The sequence below is a fragment of the Nymphaea colorata genome, chromosome 1 (assembly GCF_008831285.2).
Source record: "Nymphaea colorata isolate Beijing-Zhang1983 chromosome 1, ASM883128v2, whole genome shotgun sequence".
Classification (NCBI taxonomy): Eukaryota; Viridiplantae; Streptophyta; class Magnoliopsida; order Nymphaeales; family Nymphaeaceae; genus Nymphaea; species Nymphaea colorata.
The window spans coordinates 19470478-19493885 of record NC_045138.2 but is presented as its reverse complement, the minus strand read 5'-3'; the positions used below and the strand labels follow the sequence as shown (position 1 = coordinate 19493885).

Sequence of the window (23408 nt, the reverse complement as noted above, 5' to 3'; positions counted from 1 at the left end):
GAAACATTCAAAATTTGCCGTAGAAAATTGTTCTACGGAAGACAATCTCTCTCTATTCCTTTTCCTTCTTCTTTCCTTTACAAGTCATTTATCTTCTACTACTTTTGACGTCGGTACTGATATTGAACGAAGATCAGCGGAGGCTTTTGATTCCTCGCGGTCTTGTGAATATATGACGCATATCCATTGCCACCATCATTATTTCCTACTAGATACGAAACGCAAACGCACTGTCTCAGAGTCCTTTAGTGAGTTATACAAGTGGTGTTCTCCTGATGGCTCGTGACTTCAGTTGAGGAGAAAGAATTGCATGCTTGGTGTAAAAGACGACGTTGGTGGGGTTGAAGTATTCACCAAAAGCAAAGGAAAAACAGGAACTGGGGGAGTGAGGATCTGTAACGAGTTCTTGAGAGTGTTCGGTGTTTTTTTTTCTTTTTTCTTTCTCTTTCTTGATGGGAAACTGTTTTTCTGGGTTGAATTCTTATCTTTGGGGTGCACCTTCTAAGCCAAAATCAGGTGAGCTATTCTTCTTGTTCTTCCTTTTTTCTCTTTCTGGTTTTAGTTTGATTTTGATTTTTTTGTTCTTTTCTGATGTTTTTGGCAGTTGGTTTTGTCTAATATGCGTTGGACTGTGACAAGTTAGAATTTCAGTCTTTCTGGTCCTTTTTTTCCTTCGGATCTTTTTCCTCCCTTTTCGTTCTAATCCGCTTGAATTCGGTTTTTTAGTTTTTATTTTCCGGCTTTTCCTTTCTCTTAGTTGGTTTTTTTCCAATATACCTTTTAATGAAACAAGTTGAAAGTTTCAGTTGTTCTAGTGACCTTTCCTCTTTTCCTCTTCTGCAATCCTTGTGAGCTCCAGACCTCTTTTTCTCATGCCTGTCCTATCGTCATACCTAGCTCCTTAACCAGTCTTTGCTTTCTCCTTTGGTTAATTAAGTTGCAGCAGCGTTGTCGCTCGTTTTTGAACAAAATTCAGTTATGTATAGCTCTTGAAAAGAAGAAAGAACTAAGATCTGACCCTGGTAGTGGATGCAAGTTTTGAGCTTTGAAATTATACCGTGTCAGAGGGAAAATGAGGGTTTATGATTGCCTTTTTCTTTGTATAATACACATCTGCCTCAAGTAACTTGAAGAACCTTCCTGTTTGCAGAATCTCCAACAATACAGAGTTCACCACAGGTGACAGGTGAGAAGGATGACGAGAAATACCCAACCAATCCCAAAGAAGTTGAAGATTTGCGTAAAAACTCAGCGGCTAACCCTTTGATTGTGTTCACATTCATTGAGCTGAAGAATATCACTGCAAATTTTAAGCGAGATCGGGTTTTGGGTGAAGGAGGATTTGGGAGTGTGTACAGAGGATCTATCCCGAAAGGCATGAGGGAGGGGCTTGAGCCACTGGATGTTGCTGTGAAGGTTCATGATGGGGAGAAAAGTTTTCAAGGCCATAGAGAATGGCTGGTACGTTTTTATGCTATTTTTTTCATCTTCCAAGTCTGCCTATGCTCTCTAAGTGTATTGAAGTGCAGATTTCCTTTTGAGTTGCAGGCAGAGGTCATATTTCTGGGGCAGTTTTCACACCCAAATTTGGTGAAACTTATTGGCTACTGCTGTGAGGACGATCACAGGGTATTGATTTATGAGTACATGGCTCGTGGAAGTGTCGAAAATATCTTATTTTCAAGTAATTGCCATCATTTGTCTAGCTCTTTTATCTCAATTTGTTGCGCAGAATTAGGATGTTCTTTCTGTAAAAGCTGAAATTCTGAACTTAAACTAGGAAGAGAAATTCCCTTTACAGGACATAGTCTCTGCTCGATCCATATTGTTACCTGATCACCAGCCAACATGATTATCTTCTAATTCCTTATGGTGGCGATAGTTTAGCAGACCAAGTAGATGGGATTATTTTTCTTCAGAACTACAGAAATACCAGCTTCTGTTGATGTAGCCACGAATAATTACATGTTCCTGAGCACTCCTATTACAGAATATTTGTTATGATGACCATATAACACCTTCACCTACCATTTCTAGCTCTTGTGATCACCGACGATTTCCTTTCTAACGTTTCTACACACAAACTGCTGGATTTACTGCAAGTAGAATTTCTTACACCTAATCTGATCGCTTCTGTCATTACTGCAGGGTTTTTGGTTCCGCTTTCCTGGGCAGCCAGGATGAAGATCGCTTTGGGAGCCGCAAGAGGTCTTGCCTTCCTCCATGAATCCGAAAAACCAGTTATATATCGCGATTTTAAGACATCAAATATCTTGCTGGACATGGTCAGTGCTTTGCACGTTCTGTTTTAGTGTTCTTTTATAAAAACTTTTGAACAAGGAGGTTCCTGTTGTTTCCTGTGAGCCGTAATGACATCCATAAAAGTGATGGTGCTTCAGGAATACAATGCAAAGTTGTCAGACTTCGGACTTGCGAAAGATGGACCAGTTGGTGATAAATCGCATGTTTCTACTCGAGTAATGGGCACTTATGGTTATGCTGCTCCCGAATACGTGAGGACAGGTATTCTTATACCATTAGTTATCAACTTTAATGGCACTTTTTCCTCTTTTTATGCTTCATGACTTAGGATATGCCATTAACTTTGATGACAGGTTTGGTGAAATTGTTTCATTGTTCTGCAAACCTTCTGTAATGTAGCTGAGACATCATGGTAGCTTTGATCTACCTACAGCTAATCTATTTTTGGGTCTGAACAAATGAGCTCAATAGAGGTTGCTAACCTAAGTTCCAACAAGTTCAATATTCTTCTGGGTGTGATTGCATTTTTTGATGCTACCATAAAATCCGGGCTGCATCTCCTGCCATCTGTCCTTCTCTCTGATATAATTCCAATAAAATAGTTTGTCTATGGCCTCCTTAATGACAGAAAAACATAAAAATACACTCAAATAAACATGGAATTCAACAAGTTGTAATACTGGAAGTAAAATGTCACTCTGGCGTTTTCTTCTGCATCGGATGTTTTGGACACAAGTGATGAGTAGGTAACAGGAAAGGAATATGAAGGATGTCAAGTTGAAGACCCAGGATCAAGTCCCAACCCTGCCATTTTCTCTCCCAAGTCTTGGCCTCAATTCAAAAGCTTGAAATTGGTCTCAAACCGGATGGTGACTAAAAGTCTAAAACTTGAACTTTAGCTTTGCTTCTGTCATAGATGAACTGCTTTATGTTATAAATTCTGTTTCCAGGCACATGCTATACCATGTCACATCTTCTTTATATGTTACAGTAAGAGGATAGTCAGACATGCTTATGTCAATCGGCAATCTTGTTAAACGTTTCTTTGTCGAAATACTTTGTAGTTTTAGTCTTGGAATCTACTTCGTTTTTTTTTTTCTGTAGTTCCCTTGGTGATGCTGCCTGGTTTCACTTCTACAATAACATGCACTAAGAACCAAAACTGACAAAGCCACATCTTGAGTAGGTCATCTTACTGCCGGAAGTGATGTTTATAGCTATGGTGTTGTTCTGCTGGAATTGCTCACTGGTCGACGGTCGGTCGACAAGAGCCGGCCTAGCAGAGAACAGAGTTTAGCTGATTGGGCCCGGCCGCTCTTGAGAGAGAGAAGGCGTCTTCTGGGGATCATAGACCCAAGATTAGGAGGGGACTACCCAGTCAGGAGTGTGCATAAGGCAGCAATTCTGGCCTACCACTGTCTGAACCAGAACCCAAAGGCGCGGCCATTGATGAGGGATGTGGTTGATTCCTTAGAGCCACTGCAAGTGACAGTGGAGATTCCAGATTATCCTTCTAAAAGATCTGATGAACTGCCAATGTTAGCTGCTCATTAGAAAGATCTAATGATATCTAATGCAAAGTTGGTACTTACATAGAAATGTTGGCCTCAGAGTGGAGAACCTGACATCCTCCATTAGTGCTCTATTTTGCTTCTTTACTGATTACAACAACTCCAAGGTACCTGCTCCTTGAAAGAGACAATGCCATACGAACATTGGCTGCACCATTTGAAGAGGGCAACACCATGGGAATGGGTCAGAGTGCAAGGTTCTGCGGTGTTCTTTATTGAGTTAGGAATGAGTGTCTATGTTTGCAGCATACAAACTAAATTGTTTGATTCCTTGCTTATATCTTTGTTTGGAAAGTCAATATTGAAATACGAAATTCTTTTTATCTCAGTGTTTGAAGTATACGGAGGGAGTGGATCTGGTGACATGCTAGTCTTTTTTTTATTTATTCATTATTTTTGTTAACTTTTGATGAAGGTCCAGGGCTTCCTCCCCTTTTCCTAGGCTGCATAGGCTTGCACTTGATGCCCATGTCACTCAAACGAACAACCGGCCATCTACGAGCCACTTACCCTAGCCATGTGAAATGGGTGGAGCTCATGAGACCTATGTCACATGGGTGTAGGGTGCGGGTTTCCGGTGCTAGTGCAGGATGCGGCAAGTTCCAAAAAAGATGAGATACGGGTGTGGCGAGAACACACACACACACATATATATATATATATTATATATTATATTATATATATATGTTATTTGTTATATAAGTAATTTTATTTGTCTATATTTTTAAACTTTTTTTTATCAATGTTATCTTAGTTTCATACAAATTCAAAGTTTTATTAAATAAGATAAAGGGTGAGAGGAGGAAAAAAAAAGAAAGAAAGATAGGAAAAGAGAAAAAAAATAAAAAAAAGAGAAAGAACAACGGGTATGAAAAAAAAAAGAATGAAAGCTAGGAAAAGGGAAAAAAATAAAAATAAAAAACAAGAGAAAAGAACAACAGGCATGGTCAGCAGCACTCGATTCGGTTTGACCAAGTTGAGTGTTGTGTTGTGCTGCACCCGCACCCGCATCGGTGCTGCCCGTGTGACTTAGCATGAGACAGCCCAAGACACCCATAGGTTGCCAAGTTAAAGTCTAATCAGTTGTTTGAGATGCTGAAATGGGGTGTCAAAGGACATTTTGTCCAATATGCCTTATCTAGGACAACTTGTCACCTAATTTCATTTTTTTTTCCTTTGGCTCCTACCCTACCTCAGTAGGTGAGACTGAGATTTTCAGAAGAAATGGTATTGGGATTAAAAAAAAAAAGGATAAAAAGTTGACTAAAATATGGATTGCGAGTACAATTTTTGCACTGTACTATCAAAGACAGAGTGTTCTACTGGTACATTTAAACATTTGTCAAAGCCAAGGAACACCCTCTGGAAGAAGGAATCCAACTAGGTCAAAGTGATCTGCTCATCCACTAAGAAGTCTTAGTGTTTGGTAAGAAGAATGTTATGTTCTTGTAATGCATGTTCATGTTTTAAAAATGCAATGTTTGTTATTTCTACAAGGAACACATTTTCATGTTTTGAAAATTCAATGTTTTTATTCCAAGAAACACTGCATTATTATGTTGAATTTTTATGGGATCTAAGAATAATATCCATAACCACGTCCCATTTGATAGAACAAAAACGTAATGTTTATAAATCATATATTATAAGAACATATGTTATAAACACAGTATATATTTTCCGACTGAGCCCAGCTTGACCCAGTGGCTAGAAAAAGTTCAATCGATGGACCTATCGGGCGCAATGCACTCGCACCATTTTCTGCAATTGCAATCTGCAAAACACCTTTTCTTTATTTTTTTGGTTCTTAACCATATGGGCTCAATCTGCTTGACTCAAAACATGTGAAATTTGTTTGTAGATTAATTTATTTTGATTTGCAAATATAATTTTATAAGGATAAAATCCAAATATACAAAATCTCTAAGATTTTGGAAGTCTAAAATCTTATTGATATACACAAACATGAAGTATCACATCATTACATTACTAAGCTTTGGAACAATATGAACGTCTCCACATGGCAATTTTTATGCTGGCTAGACAGGTGTCCCAAAGTGAGTTACATAGACCTCAAAACTGATCCGATACTTGTGAACCTCTAGAATCACATTAGCTCTAAAAATCTACTTGTAGTCTCAAAGATAGCTTGCCCCTTAATAAGTAAAATATAAGGATCCAAACATGTTTACATTCAGAAACCTTAGGAAATATGACCAAATTGACCAACAAAATGATCAAACAATGGGGGTATCATGGGTTTGGTACCGTCCTAAAACTACTGAATAGAACTCCTTAGCCCAGCTCCCAATGCCATTAGGAGAGTAGGGTTATGGGAATCAAAACGAACAAGAGGTACACCCAACGTGTTCTTCATGCTCGACCAGCTATGCTATACCCCTTTAACATGTGAGACAATGAACGACACAATGAATACACTTACCATTGTTCCCAACAATACTTACCAAACAGGTCCCGGTGACCCCAAATATCCTGGGGCTCAAATAAGGACAAAAAAATAATTGAAATTCCCATCGTGGAGATATCTAAAACAATTTAGTTATTCAATGTTTCGAGCCAAGAAGACGAAAAGATTGCAGAATTATTTCTGGTTATTAATTTTACAAAAAGGAGTATCGGATTTAGGGAAAAGCTTGGTGAATCGCCCACTAGGCTATTCGAGAAGGAACGGTAGAGATGTAGAAATCCAGGTGTATAGTGCTCAGGTGGTACTCAAATCAAACTCAAGCCGAAGGCCGACAGCTTACATGCATACATGCAGAGGCAGAGCCAACATGGGCTGGTAGGGGCCACAATCTGGTCCTCTCAAACTTAGATAAATAAAAGGATCTAAATTTTTTGGATGGTGGATGTTGTCGGATAGCTAAAAATTAAAAAGTTCATTATCAGTGGTGTAGTTAGAAAAAATTTTTGGATGGACACTCATTCACATATTTTTATATCTAGGTGCAGTATGTATATTACAGAACAAATATTTCAAATTACGAAAATAAAGAAACATTGAATGGCTGGTGTGGGCAGCCAGTATGTGGCTCTGCTTCTGTCGACCACTGAAAGCACCATAAACCATTGTTAAATGTACCATCAACCAAGAGCAGAGATACGTTGGGTTCTGGGTGCGGCGTATGCCCCATGAAACTCAATCTAAAACCTTAAATTCACAGGTTAGACCTAAGTAGACTTAAGTCCAATTATATATGACAGCTTCACAAGACTTAGATTACTGCCTTAAGGCCAAATGAAAATTTGTTAACTGACTAGAAGCTTGTGACCGTCAATGTACAAAATCCTTTTCCGAAGAAACAAACAGGGAATTCCCATTGATAACGAGTCAGGACGGCCCGGGTTCCTTTTTCCTGGGGCCGAGCCTGAGACGGGTCGGGTACCAGGTACATGGTGGCAGCCCGGCCTGGTGCCCAGCCTTAGTCCACCGGACAGTAAAGCCAAAAGTTTTAATCCCGAATTAACTCTTCAGGATGCCTGGATCGTTTCATTTTAGAAATCCTACACACAGGTATGAACAAGAGATTGCCCACACAGACAGATGGAGTTAGATTGAGTATTTTAGTTGCAATGATGATCCTTTTGCTGAAGCGAAGAAGAGGACTGCTCCTCTAAGGATGTGAGTTTGACGAGGCACGGCCTTTTGTTTGTAAATTAAAATGCTTGTCTTCATAATGATTAGAAATAAATAAGTTCTGTCAAAAGCTACGAATATGATCTCTTAACTGCAGATTCTTCTCTGTTCCGATGCCCACAACTTTGAAATGTTAATATGCTTTGGTATCAATATATGCAGTTTGTCATCCATTCTTTGGTGCAACCACGAGCCACTTTAAGAAGAATAACATGCGGCTGAGTTTCAATCCAGAACCTAGCATTTTTGCCATCCTTGATATTTCAACACAAGTTTTTATACAGATACGCTGCCATCTCTACAGAACAAAAAGAATCCTTGAATTTTCTCTTACACGTCTACAAACTATGAAACTTATGATAATTGTTAAGGTTAGGGATGTCAACGGATCGGATTCGAATCGGACGTACTCTTAACTATATTTGTTTCGCGGATATTCACAGACTCAAATTCGAATACGATAGTCTGAAGTCCTGAATCTGAATCTGAATTTTGAACTGAATCTGGCTGATTTTCAAAGTGTAAAAGCATTGGATATGTTGTATTTATTTAAAACTGAATCCCAACTAGAATCTGAATTTGAATTTGATAAGGTATTTGTGTATATCGGAATTTGAACCCGAACAGATGGCATTTCTTAAATCCGAATCTGATTCGATTTCCTAATCATATATTAAATTTCTTTCCAAACCTGATTTTTTCGGAGCTGTTTGGTTGGATATCTGATAGAAGTTACCCTTAGTTAGAGAGATGGTTACTTCTGATTGTGTTCTTCCTCCTCAATCTCAATGCTTGAGATGCTAGACTATCTTCATCTCTTTTAAGTCCTTCAGGTTAACACTCCTCTCAACAATGGGTCTACGAAGACTGCTCGAAGCCATTAAATGAATATCATGGTCAGAGTCACTATCATCCTAAAGGAATGCAGCCATCATATGTTGAACATTCTTTAGGGTAGATATATAGGGATAGCAAAAACGCTGGTCCAATATTAAATGACTTGTGACATGGTATGCTAGATTAACGACACCACTTTTACTGACGTTTGTAATAAAACGTCAGTACAACCTTTATTGACACCAAGTCTCCATAAAACTTTTTTTTTCTCACCTTTAGCAAAATGAAGAATGTCGTCACCAAATAGTAAACTATGTGTTGCCAAACATCACATTAGGAACTTTGATCTTGTTATATCAATAGCATAGTAAAAATCTCCATTGCAAGCACAGAAGGGTAGGTGACAAGGGATCTCTTTGACTAAGTTTCCTTTAATTAGAGGGAAGTATTCACCTACTCTACCGTTAGTTGGCTTCTGCAGACAAAATACATGTCATAACTATATGGATCCATGAAGAAGAGAATGCCAAATGGACAAGATTATTATAAAGAAAAGACAAGTTTAATCTATCATAAGCTTTGGATGGATCAAGATTAAGACACATACTGGCAGCTTGGTTTCTATCTAAAGAGTGGAAAATCTCATGTGCAAGGATTATATTATCTTGAATCGTCCTATCTTTAATGAATTGAGTCAATGAACCGTGCAATTTGATAAACTATGCCACCCATAAGAGGCTTGAATTTACTAAGAATGATTCTATCAATAAACTTGTACAAAGAGAGATGGGTCTGAAGTCTGTGAGAATATTAGCATCGGTTTTTTTTTTTTTTTGGGAATGAGATTTCTGTGTATTATTCAGGAAAAGCATCTTTAAAATGGTACAAACTAGTCAGGAGAATAAAACTCGAAAAAAAACGCATTTTTTATTAAAAAAAACGTGTCCCGTTTATCTCTTTTTTCAGTTTTTCATGCCTTTTTTAGTTTTAGTTGCCAGATTTTATTTTCACATTCTCTGCATTTTATTTTTAAGGTTTTGACCACCTTTCTTTTCCTTGTCAAAAGATTAATTGTTTGCAAATTGTTCAAATTTTTTCTGTTTTCTTTATGAAAACAACTTTGTCCTTTTATATCCAAACAAAACTTCATCGTTTAAAACCCGAAAACGATGTCTGTGACTATGATTCTATACAAAAATCTTTTTAGCTCCCGCCACTTACTAGCTAAAGGGACATCGCATGTCGGAGCAACAACACACTTGAAAGAGAAAACCTACATGCCCTTGGAACGACGGCACTGCTTTTTGTAGGGATGTAGATAAAAGGTGGTCCGGAACGACGGCACCGCTTTTTGTAGGGATGTAGATAAAAGGTGGTCCGGAACGACGGCACCGCTTTTTGTAGGAATGTAAATAAAAGGTGGTCCGATCTGCCAAACTGTATCGGTATCGGTGCTGTATATACACCGATACAGCAAATCGGGTGACAATATTGGGCACTATATATATATATAATACTTTTAAATCAATTTAAATAATTAATAAAATAACAAAAATGAATAAATTAAATTGCAGAAAAAAATTTATTGTCATCTTTGACCAGGGGACCCCTCTCTGTCGAATTGGGTCCCACGCTTCTTGGGGGCCCATCTGAGTTATTAAAGCTGCCGGTTATCTTGTCCTCCTCGGTCAAGGCTGCGGTGTTGGTGTTTATTTTATCTAGTAGTGAGAGAGACTGGTAGTTAGCCGCTCACTGTTTGTTCAACCATATTAATTTTTCAAATCACTTAATTAACTAACTATAAAGAGTGTGTATATATATATATATATATATATATATATATATATATATATATATATATATATATATATATATATATATATATATATATAAGATAATTCCTATTCCTTTGCTAAATAAGAATGAAACTTCAACTTCCTCAAATCACCTTGGATTTGAGACCTGCAGACACACTCTTTAACTTTCCTTTGACTTGCTTTTTCTAGATTAATGATGAAACCGACTTCTTTTCCTGCATTTTCCTTCTTTGATATATCAAAAAGCAAAACCGTGATATATGGTCTATTATTTGCGAACAATAGAATAGAATTACAACATGGACGTAGTGTCTTCGCTACAGAGGAGAAAGGAATTTTGAATTTTTTCACGAAAATAAAGAAAGACCAGTTGTTAACTTTATGAACCTAACATCTGGTAATATATCTCTCCTTCTGGAGTCTTCTTATGAAGTACTACTAACAGCTACATGTTTATATGGCAAAAAATATCAGAAGGATAACCATATGCGCATCTTGCTGATGAACCTAAGCCTGGGGATCAGAGGGAGAACCGTTTCCAAAGACTTGGTTTAGCAAGTTGTACTGGTTCACTCTACTAGCTGATGGATTGCCAGAGATAGAATCATCAGCGGCAGCTGAAGAATTTGGAGGTGGATGGTTGTGTTCTCCATCATAAAGAACTTCGACAGATGATTGAGAAGTACTCCAGTCTGCTCTCTTCTTGGCCTTACAGTTGGCCTTCTGGCACCTGAAGTAGCTCCTGCCACATTACGGAAAGTCATTTAAAACTTGGGTGCTATTCATTTGGCAGCTTCTTGTCACTGTGGCTTCCAAGAATCAAGAGCTCAGAAAGCTGGGTATCCAACAGAAACCCAAGGTTTTAAAAGTGAAGACCTAATTGAAGAAGGAATTAAAGAAGGCAAGCAGTTTGTCAGTTACAGAAAACTGCCAGTCATTGCACACAAGGCCCCAATTATCTCACTTTTTGATGGCATTCTTATACATCTGGTTCAAACTTCAAACTTGTCTTCCTTTTTGCTGAAAAACTTAGTTACCTGTTCATGGCTACTGCTTTTATGAATTTCTGCCCATACTTTTTCCATGCGTGCCCATCATCTGGAACGGCATGTTTGTGATTCATGGTCTGCTCTACCGTATCTTCTTTCTTCATGAGGATCTTCCAAATCATCAACCTGAGAAAAAGAGAAGAAAGGCGTCGATTATTTTTAGGAACACAAAAAACAATTCAGAAAACCTCTTTCTCTCTTGCTAAATTGAACACATTGTGGTCACACAAGGACCAACTTGGGATAGCTTGAACTGGTTTAGAGGCTCAAATACTGCACCATCGATCCTCAGGGTTCTACTGGTTCTAAGCTAGTTGGGGTTTTCTCTACAACCGCAAGAAACTCTATCCCTCCCTCTCTCTCACTCGGACACAACCACGGGCTATCCTAATCTTTCTGCCTTGAGTAACACTGTGGTCATCCATGGGCTCTAAATTTGTCACAAGTAGCCCGAGCTCTCCTCATGAGATCAGAACCAAGCAGTCTCTCGCTCTAGCTCTCTCTAGCAGACCTCAAGAGAAAGCATGCAACAGTAACACAAAATCTAGCAATCAGAAGGGAAGAAAAACGCAGAAGATGAACGGGAAGACATACTGAGCTCGATCGACGGTGGAGATTGAAGAGTGGCAGACATGGTGGTTTCCAAGGGAAAGAAGATCAACAGATACGGAGAAAAGGCTGCTGGCGGCAGTTGCATATATATCTAGCGAGCTGCTTCTATTTAATGGCCCCAGCATCTTCCCCCTCTCCCTACTCTCCCTCTCTTTCTCTAAATCATTTAAAATATGCATTGTCTTTTTCCTTTTTTTCTGTGGAAGAGAGAAAACCAAACGTCTGGTGCTTATCTTCTTCCAGGTGACGTATTTGACGTGATGTCACGGCCCTAATTTTGCTTTTACTTTTACGTACTCGCATTGCTACCATAGTTGTTGCAAGTGTCCCATAGCCACCCACCACAGAATGAGAAGCCATGAGCGCCAGATGAGCATCCATCTTTGGAAGGAGGAACCAATCCATGGAGGGCTTCAAGAGGGAGAAGTAGATCCCGCTCAGGGACAGGTTACCTTGTGCTTCGTAGGAACAAAGGATAGCCGGAGAGGCCAGAGTTTGACGAAACAAATCTAAAGGTCTGAACCTAATTCCTGAGAATGTGTGAGGACTGCCGATGAGGATATAAGGCAAAATGCACAAGTTGACCACATTTATTTTTGTTCTTATGTTCTTTAACGAAAGCTTTTGAACCGAATAAGAGACATGCAAGGATAAGTGACACATTGAAATGGATAAAGCAAGAGTTTTACAGTGAAAGAATGGATTTACATGTGTAAAAAATACATAGCAGCACCACCCTTTTTCACAATCTTGAGAGACTGAAAGAATTCAGAACCTCAAGCAACACCAAAATTAGGATGGTAGCAATGCGAGTAGGTAAAAGTAAAAGTCGGTTTGGATCAGATTTGATTCGCAAATTGGAAAATCAGATTCCGATATGAAGGTCTTTTCTTCATTCGTAAGTTGGAAAACATGGCGTTGAACCAGTCAAAACCCAGCTGATCATCAATGTGGACATTAAAATGCAGGGCCCAGTTTTAACTTCCCACTTGCATAAGCTTCCAACAGTCATAGCCCTTAGACTTTATATATATATATATGTGTGTGTGTGTGTGTGTCTGTGAGAGAGAGAAAATTTTGACTTTGAAAATGTCTTCTCAACTGGGCTGCTATCTTCACAAGCTTTTGACAAGAAAAACATGAAGATAGGTAAGAAACATTTCAAAACCTAACAATATGCACGCTTCTCTTAGAAAGAGAAAACCTAGAGAAATTGTTTCTCATTTTTGTAGCCTGTTGCAGTCTTGCAGAGCAAAAAGCTATCAGTGCTTTTTTAGCCAAGCCCTTGACATATGTTATTCAGAGAATGTATATATATATATATATATATATATATATATATATATATATATATAGTTTAGAGAAAAACAAAAAAAAAAATTGTTAGTATTATATGACTAAATTATCCTATCTTTTTTTGTTCCTTTGTTTTTTCTCTTAACTATCCATCTTAAAAAAGATCAACAAGTAAGATGATTCTTTACATGTTTAACACTAAAGGGTCCAGCACCTACCAATTTCTCATATATCTGCTTAAGTAGAAAACAAAGAAAAAAAAAACAAGAAAAATTTGAGATGGATAAAAACAAGAAAATTTTTAGATGGACTTTACAATAGATGCTAGCGAACCCCAGTTCTTAGGAGTAACAAGGCCGACTGAAAATGCCAAAACAAAATTATATTTTGTGTAAAGTACGTAGAACGTAAAACTAATAAAAATGCAATATGAGAAGCACCATCCAGAGAAAGGTTTATGAGGGGTAGTTTGGTCATTCATTTAAGGCGGCCGTCTTGATAAGAGACTTTTAACTTACCAGACGAGCACAGGCATGTGAGAGTTGACAAAATGTGACATTGATTTGAAAGGGGGTGACCAGAAGACTAAGTAGTTTTGCTCGTGGATCATCATGGACTATATGCTCTATGCACCTTATCTAACATATCTAACCAAAAGAATTCTTCGTTTTAGTGGCAATGAAATTAGTAACTCCATTGACGATTTTAGCAAGAACAAATTAATGGTAAATCTTACTAGTTCTCAACTTCAGCCCTTTAACCTTTAATCTTACAAGAACAAATTAAGGGTAACTCCATGAGGAAGCTGAAGCTGCAAAATGGAAGGTTGATACATTCATATATACCAATATTCATCGATTTGTGTCATTAAGCCTCTTGTCTTAATATCATCACCCTAATTAAGCTTCAGTTGCAAATTAACCATAATATAATCTCAATCTGATCGATAAACTTATTCAATCATCAACGACCTTATTTTTGAAGTAGGCAGCAGTCAATGGCGGAGCTATAACAAATTTTTGGATTCACCGATTTTCACGTCCAAAGGGGAACTCATACATATAACGGAGCAAGTAATTGATGATGTTATTGTGAAAATTAAAAAAAACATTGAAGAGCTGGTGTCAGTAGCCCAACAACAAATTTTATTTATTTATTTTTACATAGATTTCTTACAATTATTTGCTTATTTATATACGTTGTGTCCTTTCAAAAATGAGAATTTCTATTAAAATTCCTTATATCCAAAAATTTCTGGCTCGACCACTAGTTAGCATGAGTAGTTGCCCACAGCAGCCCATATGTGGCTCTACCAGTGGGAACTAAAGTTGACATTGGGCCGGGCTGGGCCCAAAGCTTGACAAAGATGGGCTTGGGCAGGCCCAAACCCCTTGCCCACGGCCGAACCACGGACCACATAGTTATCATGTTGCGTCCAACTATCAACTTTTAAAACTCTAATTAACCTTTTATATTTTAATGTTTCAGAAACCCCTGCTAGCATGCCATCATTTCTAAGAGAGCCATCAGCGACACTCAAAGAGTTTTAAAGAAAGTTAATGGTGTTGTATCAAGAGTTTTTGAGTGAGCCAACTGCTGGCGTATCCTGAGGGATATATATATATATATATATATTAAAATATTTATTTTTACAATCTAACCTTAAGAGTGATTTGATGAGCAGCATATATGAAGTTAGTTGTTTTCTTACTTAAATAATGTTTTTGAATAATAAAAAATGAATGACTCTTATAACATCAAAATTTTGATAGTATAAAATTCCGTTATTTATACAAAAATGAGTTCAACTAAAGCATGCTTTACATTAAACTAGTATTTATAAACACATTAGCAGGTTCATATTTTGTTTGAAATACTTTTTAGCATGAATTTAAGAGGTCTGGTTTTTATTCCTTACCCAAGTAGCAGTCTAGTGTCTGCCAACCACTTATATATATATATATATAATGAATCATACTGCCAATTTCTAACTCACACCAACTCGGGCCAACAAGTTTTTCTTATCAGGATCGGGTACCCTGCCCTTTGCCCATCCTTTAGCAGTACGTGCCAAACCCGATTTATGGTCCCTTTATTTTGAAGTTAAGTCAACCTAGAGTATTCTCGAATCAGGGGAATTTTTGTTTTTGTCTGGGTATACCCTGCCCTTTCGGCTACCTCAATACATTTTTCAGTTGGAAAACCAATCCATTGACTGCTATTTTGGCTTCATGAAAATGATGCCAATAGAATGCTTTGGTTCCATGGGAAAGGGTGGAGTACTTTTCCATGGCAGAAGGTGGAAAATGAAACAAACATGGTTTGCAAGATTAATGAAAGTGATTGCCGCGCATGGGATGGTGATGGGACTCAAACTTTCCTCAGAGAATTGCTGCTTCCATTGGAATCTATTTACCACGGATTACAGCAGATCGAGAGGGAAGGGTATGGTTGGCTTTTTCATGCTTTTCTATGGAAAATGAACGACTGTATACCAGGGGCGGAGCCAAGAAGGGGCTGGCAGGAGCCATGGCCCACCCTCCACACTCTTTCCCTCACATATTGAAAAGGAAATTTATATTTATATTTCTTGACAAATTTTAACTTGATATATGTACAAATTTTGAAAAACATTGTTTGGCCCATGATAAATACTTCTTGACCCTTCTAAAATAGTTTCTGGCTCTGCCCTTGTGCAAAGTATAGGTTTGAAAAGATTATGGAAACTCAATGAGCAGGTTAGGTTTTGTATCATTCAGACTTGATATCAGACTTTTGAATTTTTTTTTTTGAGCCTTCATATCAAACTTTTAAATTTTTTTAGTAAAAAGTTTTTACTATTAGTAGACAGTTAGTTAGAGCGTGTTTGATAGCTGAAATTTGTTGTTCCTTGGCATGCAGCTTTCTAACAAAGAACAAGATGCACGAAGCACTAAAAACAATTTGTTTTCATTTTTTGAAGGAATTAAAAATTGCATCCACTAGGTGCCTCTTTCTCCTCCGTAATTTGCACCACATTTCTCTCTCTCTCTCTCTCTCTCTCTCTCTCTCTCTCTCTCTCTATATATATATATATATATATATATATATATATATATATATATATATATATGGTAGTGCAAACAATTGGGTTGAGTGGCATGTTATAACCACAACCTGAGTTCAATTATTGGAGGGTGCTATGTTGATGGTTTCGAAAAATGTTGAGCTTGGGATTAGGAGTGTCATCATGGAGGTTAAGAAACAGCTCATTCTTCTCTCTTTCTCTCTCTAGATTTCCCTCTCTATTTGCAAATCATTGATTGCACCAGTTTTTCTCTATATTCTGAAGTTGCTGCCCTTCGGGTCAGTGGAAGCCACTCAAAGTAGGATTGAAGTCCTTCCCTAAGGTTCAAAGCTGCTTCAAGTGGTACACCTTATAACTAGAGTGTCGCACCACTACCATTTACAATGCAAAAAAGTGGTGCCTATCAGAATCAAATTGACAATGGAGCTCTCAATGACCTACCAAGCTCCTGAGCCTTTAAACTTTCACCTTCTCCTACTCTCTCTTTCTTTGTATTAACGGTTCAAACAAATGTTGAATAATTAAAGCTAAAAATGTTACCATTTTAAGTCCAACATGTTGGACATTATCACGTCCTGATCTTTTGGACCAGAACAGAACTTAATGGTTCAACGTGTTGGACATTATCACGTCCTGATCTTTTGGACCAGAACTTAATGTTCCTTGGAGCACATGTTCTCGGAATTCTAAGAGCATCCGTTCCTTCCAGAGACCGAACAATTAATGTTTGTTGCCAACAGAGAGATAGACAACGACAGGAAAATAGAGAGAGAGAGATATATATATTATGCTTTTCAATCCAAGTCGATTTCATGGAAGTAATTTCATTAAGGCATGTATATATTGACGCATGTGTGACATTGTTTGATTGAATAATTCCAATGACGCACTGTCGTTTCGTCATTGAGGGAGAGGTGAGGACGATATTGATTTTAGATCCAAGTCGTTTTGAGTCTTTGACTCGACTCAATTTGCATGCATTTGGCACGTTCTAAAACCTACCAGTCGAGTCCCCATTTGTGGCCCACAGTCCAAGTTGTCTTAATCTTTGAACCAGCTGCTTAATGGGCTCGTGTTGAAGACTTCATTGCAAAATTCAGAACCGAATAAGTAGCAAATTGATTGATTTGTCATGGAGACGGTGTATCACACACTAATAAATTTTCTTTTATTTTTTAAATGTTTTTAATTTTTTTTTCTCACACTACGGCAATCCAGCTTCTCTCAGTCTTTATATATATATATATATATATATATATATATATATATATATATATATATATATATATAGAGAGAGAGAGAGAGAGAGAGAGAGAGAGAGAGAGAGAGAGAGAGAGAGATCAGAGTTTTCCATAAATAAATGTTGAACATCATCACATCATGTTCTTTTTAGATAAGAACCTATCAACCCTAAAACACTTATTATTGCAACATGTTTTTGAAGAACATATATTCTTTCTACTAAACATTATTTTAAGAATATTAAACGCTAAGTCTCAAGGGATGTTGTGCAATTGCTGCGGGCAGCAAGGTAGTTCATACTCAAGAAGACCAGATTCAAATCCTATGGTTGCCATCATATTTTGTTGTATGTACAACACCTGAGTTAAAGAATGTACAATAGGTCCAGCCATATAAATTTATATCAGGCCATTTGGATAAGGGATAAAAGTCAAACTTATTAAACTATTAATTATGAAAATATTTTTGTTGCAGTTCAACCTGATAGATATGATCAATTAAGTAATTTAGTGATAAATGTATACTAATTTAGTCATTTTTTTATTTAATAATGTGTTTTAATAATAAAAAAATAAACGGTTCTCTTAACATTAAAAAATTGTAAAAAAATATTTTTTTATAAAAACCAACTTGAACTAGAGTACGACTTATATTAAATGAGTATTTACGTTTAGATTACGAGGTTCACATTATATATATATATATATATAAGGAAAAAGGAGGAGGTTGATTAAGAAAAAAAATAAGAAGAAAAATGTGATTTAATTAAACTCTTTTTTTCTTTTCTTTTTTTGTCAACTATCCATCATATAAATCGGACGTCTTGAATAAGCTAAATAACTCTCTCTCTCTCTCTCTCTCTCCCCGCATATATATATATATATATATATTCCTGAGAAGGGCTCCAACCACCGGTTTGTTTGATCAATTGACCACAAGTTCTTGACTTTTATCCACTGGACCCAGATTGACTAGGATTCATTCTTTTCTGACTTTGAAATTGTTTGACTAAAATGATTTGAAACCATTTGTATTCTTTTTTTACCTTGAAGGTGGACTCCAAATTTGGCTTCTTGTGGTCGATAGATGCTTTTCAACCATATCCGTTGACCGTGTGTTTGTGGTCGTGGAGCCCCAGCTTGAAGTAGCCGTTAATGCACGGTCAGAGAAAAAAAAAATGAAAAGAAAACGGGAAAACTGTGCTGGGTGGTGCATGTTCGGCTCCGAACACCCACTTTAAGAGCATGGTGCATGTTCGTGCCCTGGACCCAACATGTGGCTGCCTATTCAGATCCTGTTTGGGATGTATGCTGCCTTGGACACGGTTTCACCTAAAGGGTATGGTCGTCATTTTGAAAAAGATAATTCAGTTTTTTTTTTTATGAAAGTAACCCCAACGCACGTCTATATATATATATATATATGCCCCAACGGACCAACCTGGGTCGAGCTTAGGCCAGATCTGATTGGGTACTGGGTACCTGTCGAGTAATTGATCCGATGAGTACTACTGGGTACCTGTCGAGTACTTGGTCCGATGGTACCCGTCGAGTACCTGGCCGATGCCCAAACATTATATGGTACCCATCGGGTACCTGGCCGAATGTCCAACCTTATATATAAGCACGACGTTGTGTGAGTGTTTTTTATTATTACTAACTGCAATGAAGTGTTGTACAAGTGAAATGTCATAACACGTAGGTCATTCTTATTGCAAAATTGACCTCACACGTGAGAAAAGTTTCATGGTTAACATGAGAAGACATGCTTCTACGTTATTTCATGGAGACATTGTGGTAATTCTAGGGGAAAATAGGGCAAAAATAGATCAAGCTTCCATCTCCCTCAATGTTGTTCAGATAACTTTTGCATGAGCGTAAATGATGAACCAAGGCAGATTTCATTGTTTCAAGGGAAAAAACAGGATTCAATGAAGAGAGAGAGAGAGAGAGAGAGAGAGGGAGGGAGGGAGGGAGGGAGGGAGAGTAGCAACTTTTGGGTGTCATCGACTCATCAGCCAATGGATCTTTTGTAACAACCCAACCTACCTCCAGGTTCGAGCTCTTGGTCTGATGGATCCCTACCAATTCTCTTAGTAATTTTAGAACTCAAAAAAGACTAGAATCCAGGACAACCAACAACTTATTAACTCCTTTTATTAGCCCTTCAAGATCTCTCAAAAGATATCTTTTATATATCTTTTATATGAAAATAAATTTGTTGGGGTGTTACACTCTTGGTCGTTAATGTCATCAGCTGTAATAATGTAAATGTGCCAAACTATTTGGTTTTGTTTCGAAGTTAGGTTTAGACTAGAGATTTCAATGGATCAGATTCAGACTGAATATTTGATTGAATTACTTCGAAAAATCGGATATGAAAACGATTTAATATCTAATTAAGAAATCAGATTGGTTGAATTTAAAAACTGACATCCTACTGGATTCAGATTTAATTAGTTTCAAATGAATATGTGATCGGTTCGGGTCTAGCTTCAAACTCTAATTTAACTTCGTATTAATATTCTATAATTTAATGTCCATCTGGGCCCATGGGTCTAGTTTCAAATGAATATGCAGACCAACATGCCAACTTCAAACCTCATTATACATTTGGTTCAATCGTTGCCAAAGAAGAGAGACAATTTCTAACCTCACTAAATTATAAACAAACTGTGATTGACCGAGACATTTATACTGTTTATTTTGAATTTATGTACATCTGGGCCCATTGCATACTTAATCAGAAGCTGATGTTCTCTCTCTCTCTCTCTCTCTCTCTCTCTCTCTATATATATATATATATATATATATATACATATATATATATATATATATATATATATATATATATATATGTATGTATGTATGTATGTGTGCATGTGTACCTTCTTATTGAAATTAGGGTTTTTCATCAGCTAAAAAAGGCTCATTCAATTTATTTTTTTCTAAATCTTTTTATTCAAACTTAGTTTTTCATTTTTTCAAATACTATTATCTGAGATATTGCAACCCAACATCCCAAAAAACTCATATCACCACGGGTTTGAGGTTCCAGGTCCGAGGCAATCAAAGAGACCTGCAGGATTTTCTTACTGCTATAAGCCAAGTGCATGCGGACAAGAACATGCTCAGAGATGTCCAGTAGGTCACCATGTGTGACAACCAGAACTGGCTTGTCGTCTGGAATCATGATAAACAGAGTTAGCCATTACAGCAGTTGGCCTTCTAGCATATAATATGACTCCAGTCATGAACAAAGAGAAAACATCAGCCAATTTCATTTCCCATTTGCAAATAAGCCCGTTCAAACAGCATGGCTCTATTTGCTTAATGAAGTATATAAATATAAACAACTTTAAATCGTGTTCAGTAAAATGGTAAGAAAAAAGTTGTTCTTTATGCTGTTATAAAATATAATCACTTGAATATGTTTCAGTCATCCAGCAGTGAAATATCGAAGGCAAACAGCTGCAACAGAGACATGAGAAAACAGAGAGATACCGTTAAACAAAAGGTATGGGCGATTGAAGTTCTTAGCAAGCTTACCAAAGTATTTATTATCACCATTTCTCATGGCTTCTATTACTGACAGTCCACTCACGACAAATATAACAAAATTGACTTCCTTCACCCTATTGAACAAGTGATCCAGTTGACGTCCTCTGCACAAAATGGCCTTACATGTCTCTGCATCATCTGATTTTCTGTCGCGAGCATTTTCTTTATTAACAGGGAGTCCTCAAAATGGATAAAATATCAAACCTCAATACTGGTGCTCCATGACGAACACCTGCTACCATCCATTCTTTAATGTTTTCTAAGTTCTCATTCATGTCCTGAGATAGACTTCGGGTGTCGTAGACACAAAATGAAGGAGAATTGAGTGGGAAACTCATACTTCTGGAGAAAAAGTGTACCATGCCCACCTGAATTGTCAGTGTCAGTTCTTTATACGAAGATTATCAATACTACCATCTTTATTGGCATACATCAGAAAAGGACAAATCTTAGATGCAAAATTAGCACCAACAGCTAAATTTTAGTCCATAAAATATTTCATCTCCATATATAGCTTGACCAGATTGCAGCATTAAAATGTTGATGAAGAAAAGAACAACGTGACAGGAAGATTTCAGGGAGTAAATAAATTGCAATGAGGCAAATGTAACCAGAAAGAACATCTTTGCGTCAGCAAGCTTGTCATCCCACAGAGACCTCACAAAAGATGCAGGAATATGATTTCAATTTGACAAATCCTGCAAAGTTCCGGACTAGCTTATTATGCTATCGAAAGGAAAAAAAAAAACATCCCATTTGGAATGAAATATCAGTGATTAGAAGATGCTAGAACAGTTCCACAGATTGGGATAACATTATTCTTCTGTAATAAATTGATTGCATATTTCTATTACAGCCGCAAGTTTATTAGCAGATCAATAGATCATTCCGAATATACATTATACCTTTTGGATCAAGTAAAAAGCTTGGGATTTTAAAAGTTAAAAAACTAACTTTGCCGCAAGTAAGTACTACTCTTGAGCGGTTTTAGTAAATTGCGATCAACGGAAAAAAAAAATCAATCAAAATCATCAATGTCAATCTTGCAATAAACAGGCATAAGTCTACTATGAAGAATCATGATCAATTTTAAAAGGCGAATAATCTTGTGGTGATTTTAGTGCTGACAGTCGACAGTAGCAGGGCGGACCAGAAAAGATCGATTTAATAAGGCTTAGATACGACATTACGGTGAAAGGGCAGTCCTTTAAATGAAAATTTCAAAAGAGGGGAAAAAATCTGAACCCCACCCCAATGAAGAATGAAGATGAGAGGTGGGGTTTCTATTTTAATAAGATAAAACAACTGAAATCCATATTCTCAAACCCAACAAATTTCATGTTTATTAATTTACATTACCCATCCAGTTACACACATTAATATACATTACCTAAATCATGAGTTGTTTTTTGTTGAACATGTAGACACCAGTAGACCTTGCCTTTTCAAAATGAAGATTAAAATAAATAAAATAAAATACAAAAATACTCTTTTCAAATAATTTCTTAAAACTATGTATCAAAAATATGAAAAATGGAAAACTACAACAGTCAACTCTCCCGGTCCCCTTGCCATCAGATAAGGTTTTGTCAATATTTTTTTTTAAGGAAAAATTGTTTGAGAATGGAAATTATATATTTTATTTCTTTATATTTTAATAAATTTTTATGAAGAGGAGGTTGTTTGAGAACTACATGCAAAAGTTTAGCAACCTTTTGTCTATATGTTGTGGCCTCTAACGTAGGGTCATGCATTATTGGTTGCAAATAACAAAAACGCCCTTGCTAGTTAAATGGAAGACGGTTCTCCCAATTTGGCAAAATTGCAGTTTAGAAAAAAAAATCGTCGTGTAAAATGATCAAAATATTCCTCTAATAAAATGTGAGAACATGTATTCCCATGTTAACCAATGTGGCAAATTAAGTCGATCTCAATCGACTCATTAAAATCGAATGGCAGGAAAATTGATTTGATTTAATTGTAAATCAACACAGTTTTTTTTTTTTTTAGTTTTCAAAGTTTATTTCATTTTAGGTTATTCTTAAATAGTTTACAAGTTTTTTTTAACATGAATATAGTAATTTCTTCTGCCTATTATCTACAATTCAATTGAATCGGCTGGACAGTTGATATTCAACCTTTCAATGAATATTTTAATTTTTGGCTGTTGGCATGAGCAACGGTTCATGATAGGAGCTCGTTATAGTGAATTTATTAACAATGTAATCCGACCCTTTCTTAAATTTTAGATTATTAATAAGAAAAATTAAAATAAAATAAAAATAAATAAATGGTCTAGGTAATAACCAAATAATAATAATAATAATAATGATAATAGAAGCGATCTTTCATCGCTCTTGCCTTTTTTGTGTTTTTGAAACAATTATACGATTTTGTTTTAAAGTACACCTGCCATTTAAAATACATGACACATTAA

The 23408-nt window shown here is 36.8% G+C and overlaps 2 protein-coding genes across 2 annotated transcripts; one reads left to right on the top strand and one right to left on the bottom strand.

Moving 5' to 3' along the window:
- On the top strand, nucleotides 1–4134 carry LOC116261179 (probable serine/threonine-protein kinase PBL16). Its single transcript, XM_031639814.2, has 6 exons — nucleotides 1–516; nucleotides 1151–1461; nucleotides 1549–1684; nucleotides 2149–2285; nucleotides 2400–2523; nucleotides 3449–4134. The coding sequence occupies exons 1-6, from the start codon at nucleotides 453–455 to the stop codon at nucleotides 3814–3816; spliced, it is 1140 nt and encodes a 379-aa protein (XP_031495674.1). The 5' UTR covers nucleotides 1–452; the 3' UTR covers nucleotides 3817–4134.
- A 6270-nt stretch (nucleotides 4135–10404) lies between these two features.
- On the bottom strand, nucleotides 10405–11930 carry LOC116261200 (probable WRKY transcription factor 2). Its single transcript, XM_031639842.2, has 3 exons — nucleotides 11789–11930; nucleotides 11183–11320; nucleotides 10405–10887 (listed from the first exon to the last, which is right to left on the bottom strand). The coding sequence occupies exons 2-3, from the start codon at nucleotides 11314–11316 to the stop codon at nucleotides 10653–10655; spliced, it is 369 nt and encodes a 122-aa protein (XP_031495702.1). The 5' UTR covers nucleotides 11317–11320; nucleotides 11789–11930; the 3' UTR covers nucleotides 10405–10652.
- Nucleotides 11931–23408: the final 11478 nt, after the last annotated feature.

Coding starts and splice junctions, on each gene's coding strand:
- LOC116261179 (XM_031639814.2), top strand. CDS start 453: ATGGGAAACTGTTTTTCTGGGTTGAATTCTTATCTTTGGGGTGCACCT. Junction 1,462..1,548: donor AAGGCCATAGAGAATGGCTG/GTACGTTTTTAT, acceptor TTTGAGTTGCAG/GCAGAGGTCATATTTCTGGG. Junction 2,524..3,448: donor TCCCGAATACGTGAGGACAG/GTATTCTTATAC, acceptor CATCTTGAGTAG/GTCATCTTACTGCCGGAAGT.
- LOC116261200 (XM_031639842.2), bottom strand. CDS start 11,316: ATGATTTGGAAGATCCTCATGAAGAAAGAAGATACGGTAGAGCAGACC. Junction 10,888..11,182: donor AAAGCAGTAGCCATGAACAG/GTAACTAAGTTT, acceptor GTAATGTGGCAG/GAGCTACTTCAGGTGCCAGA.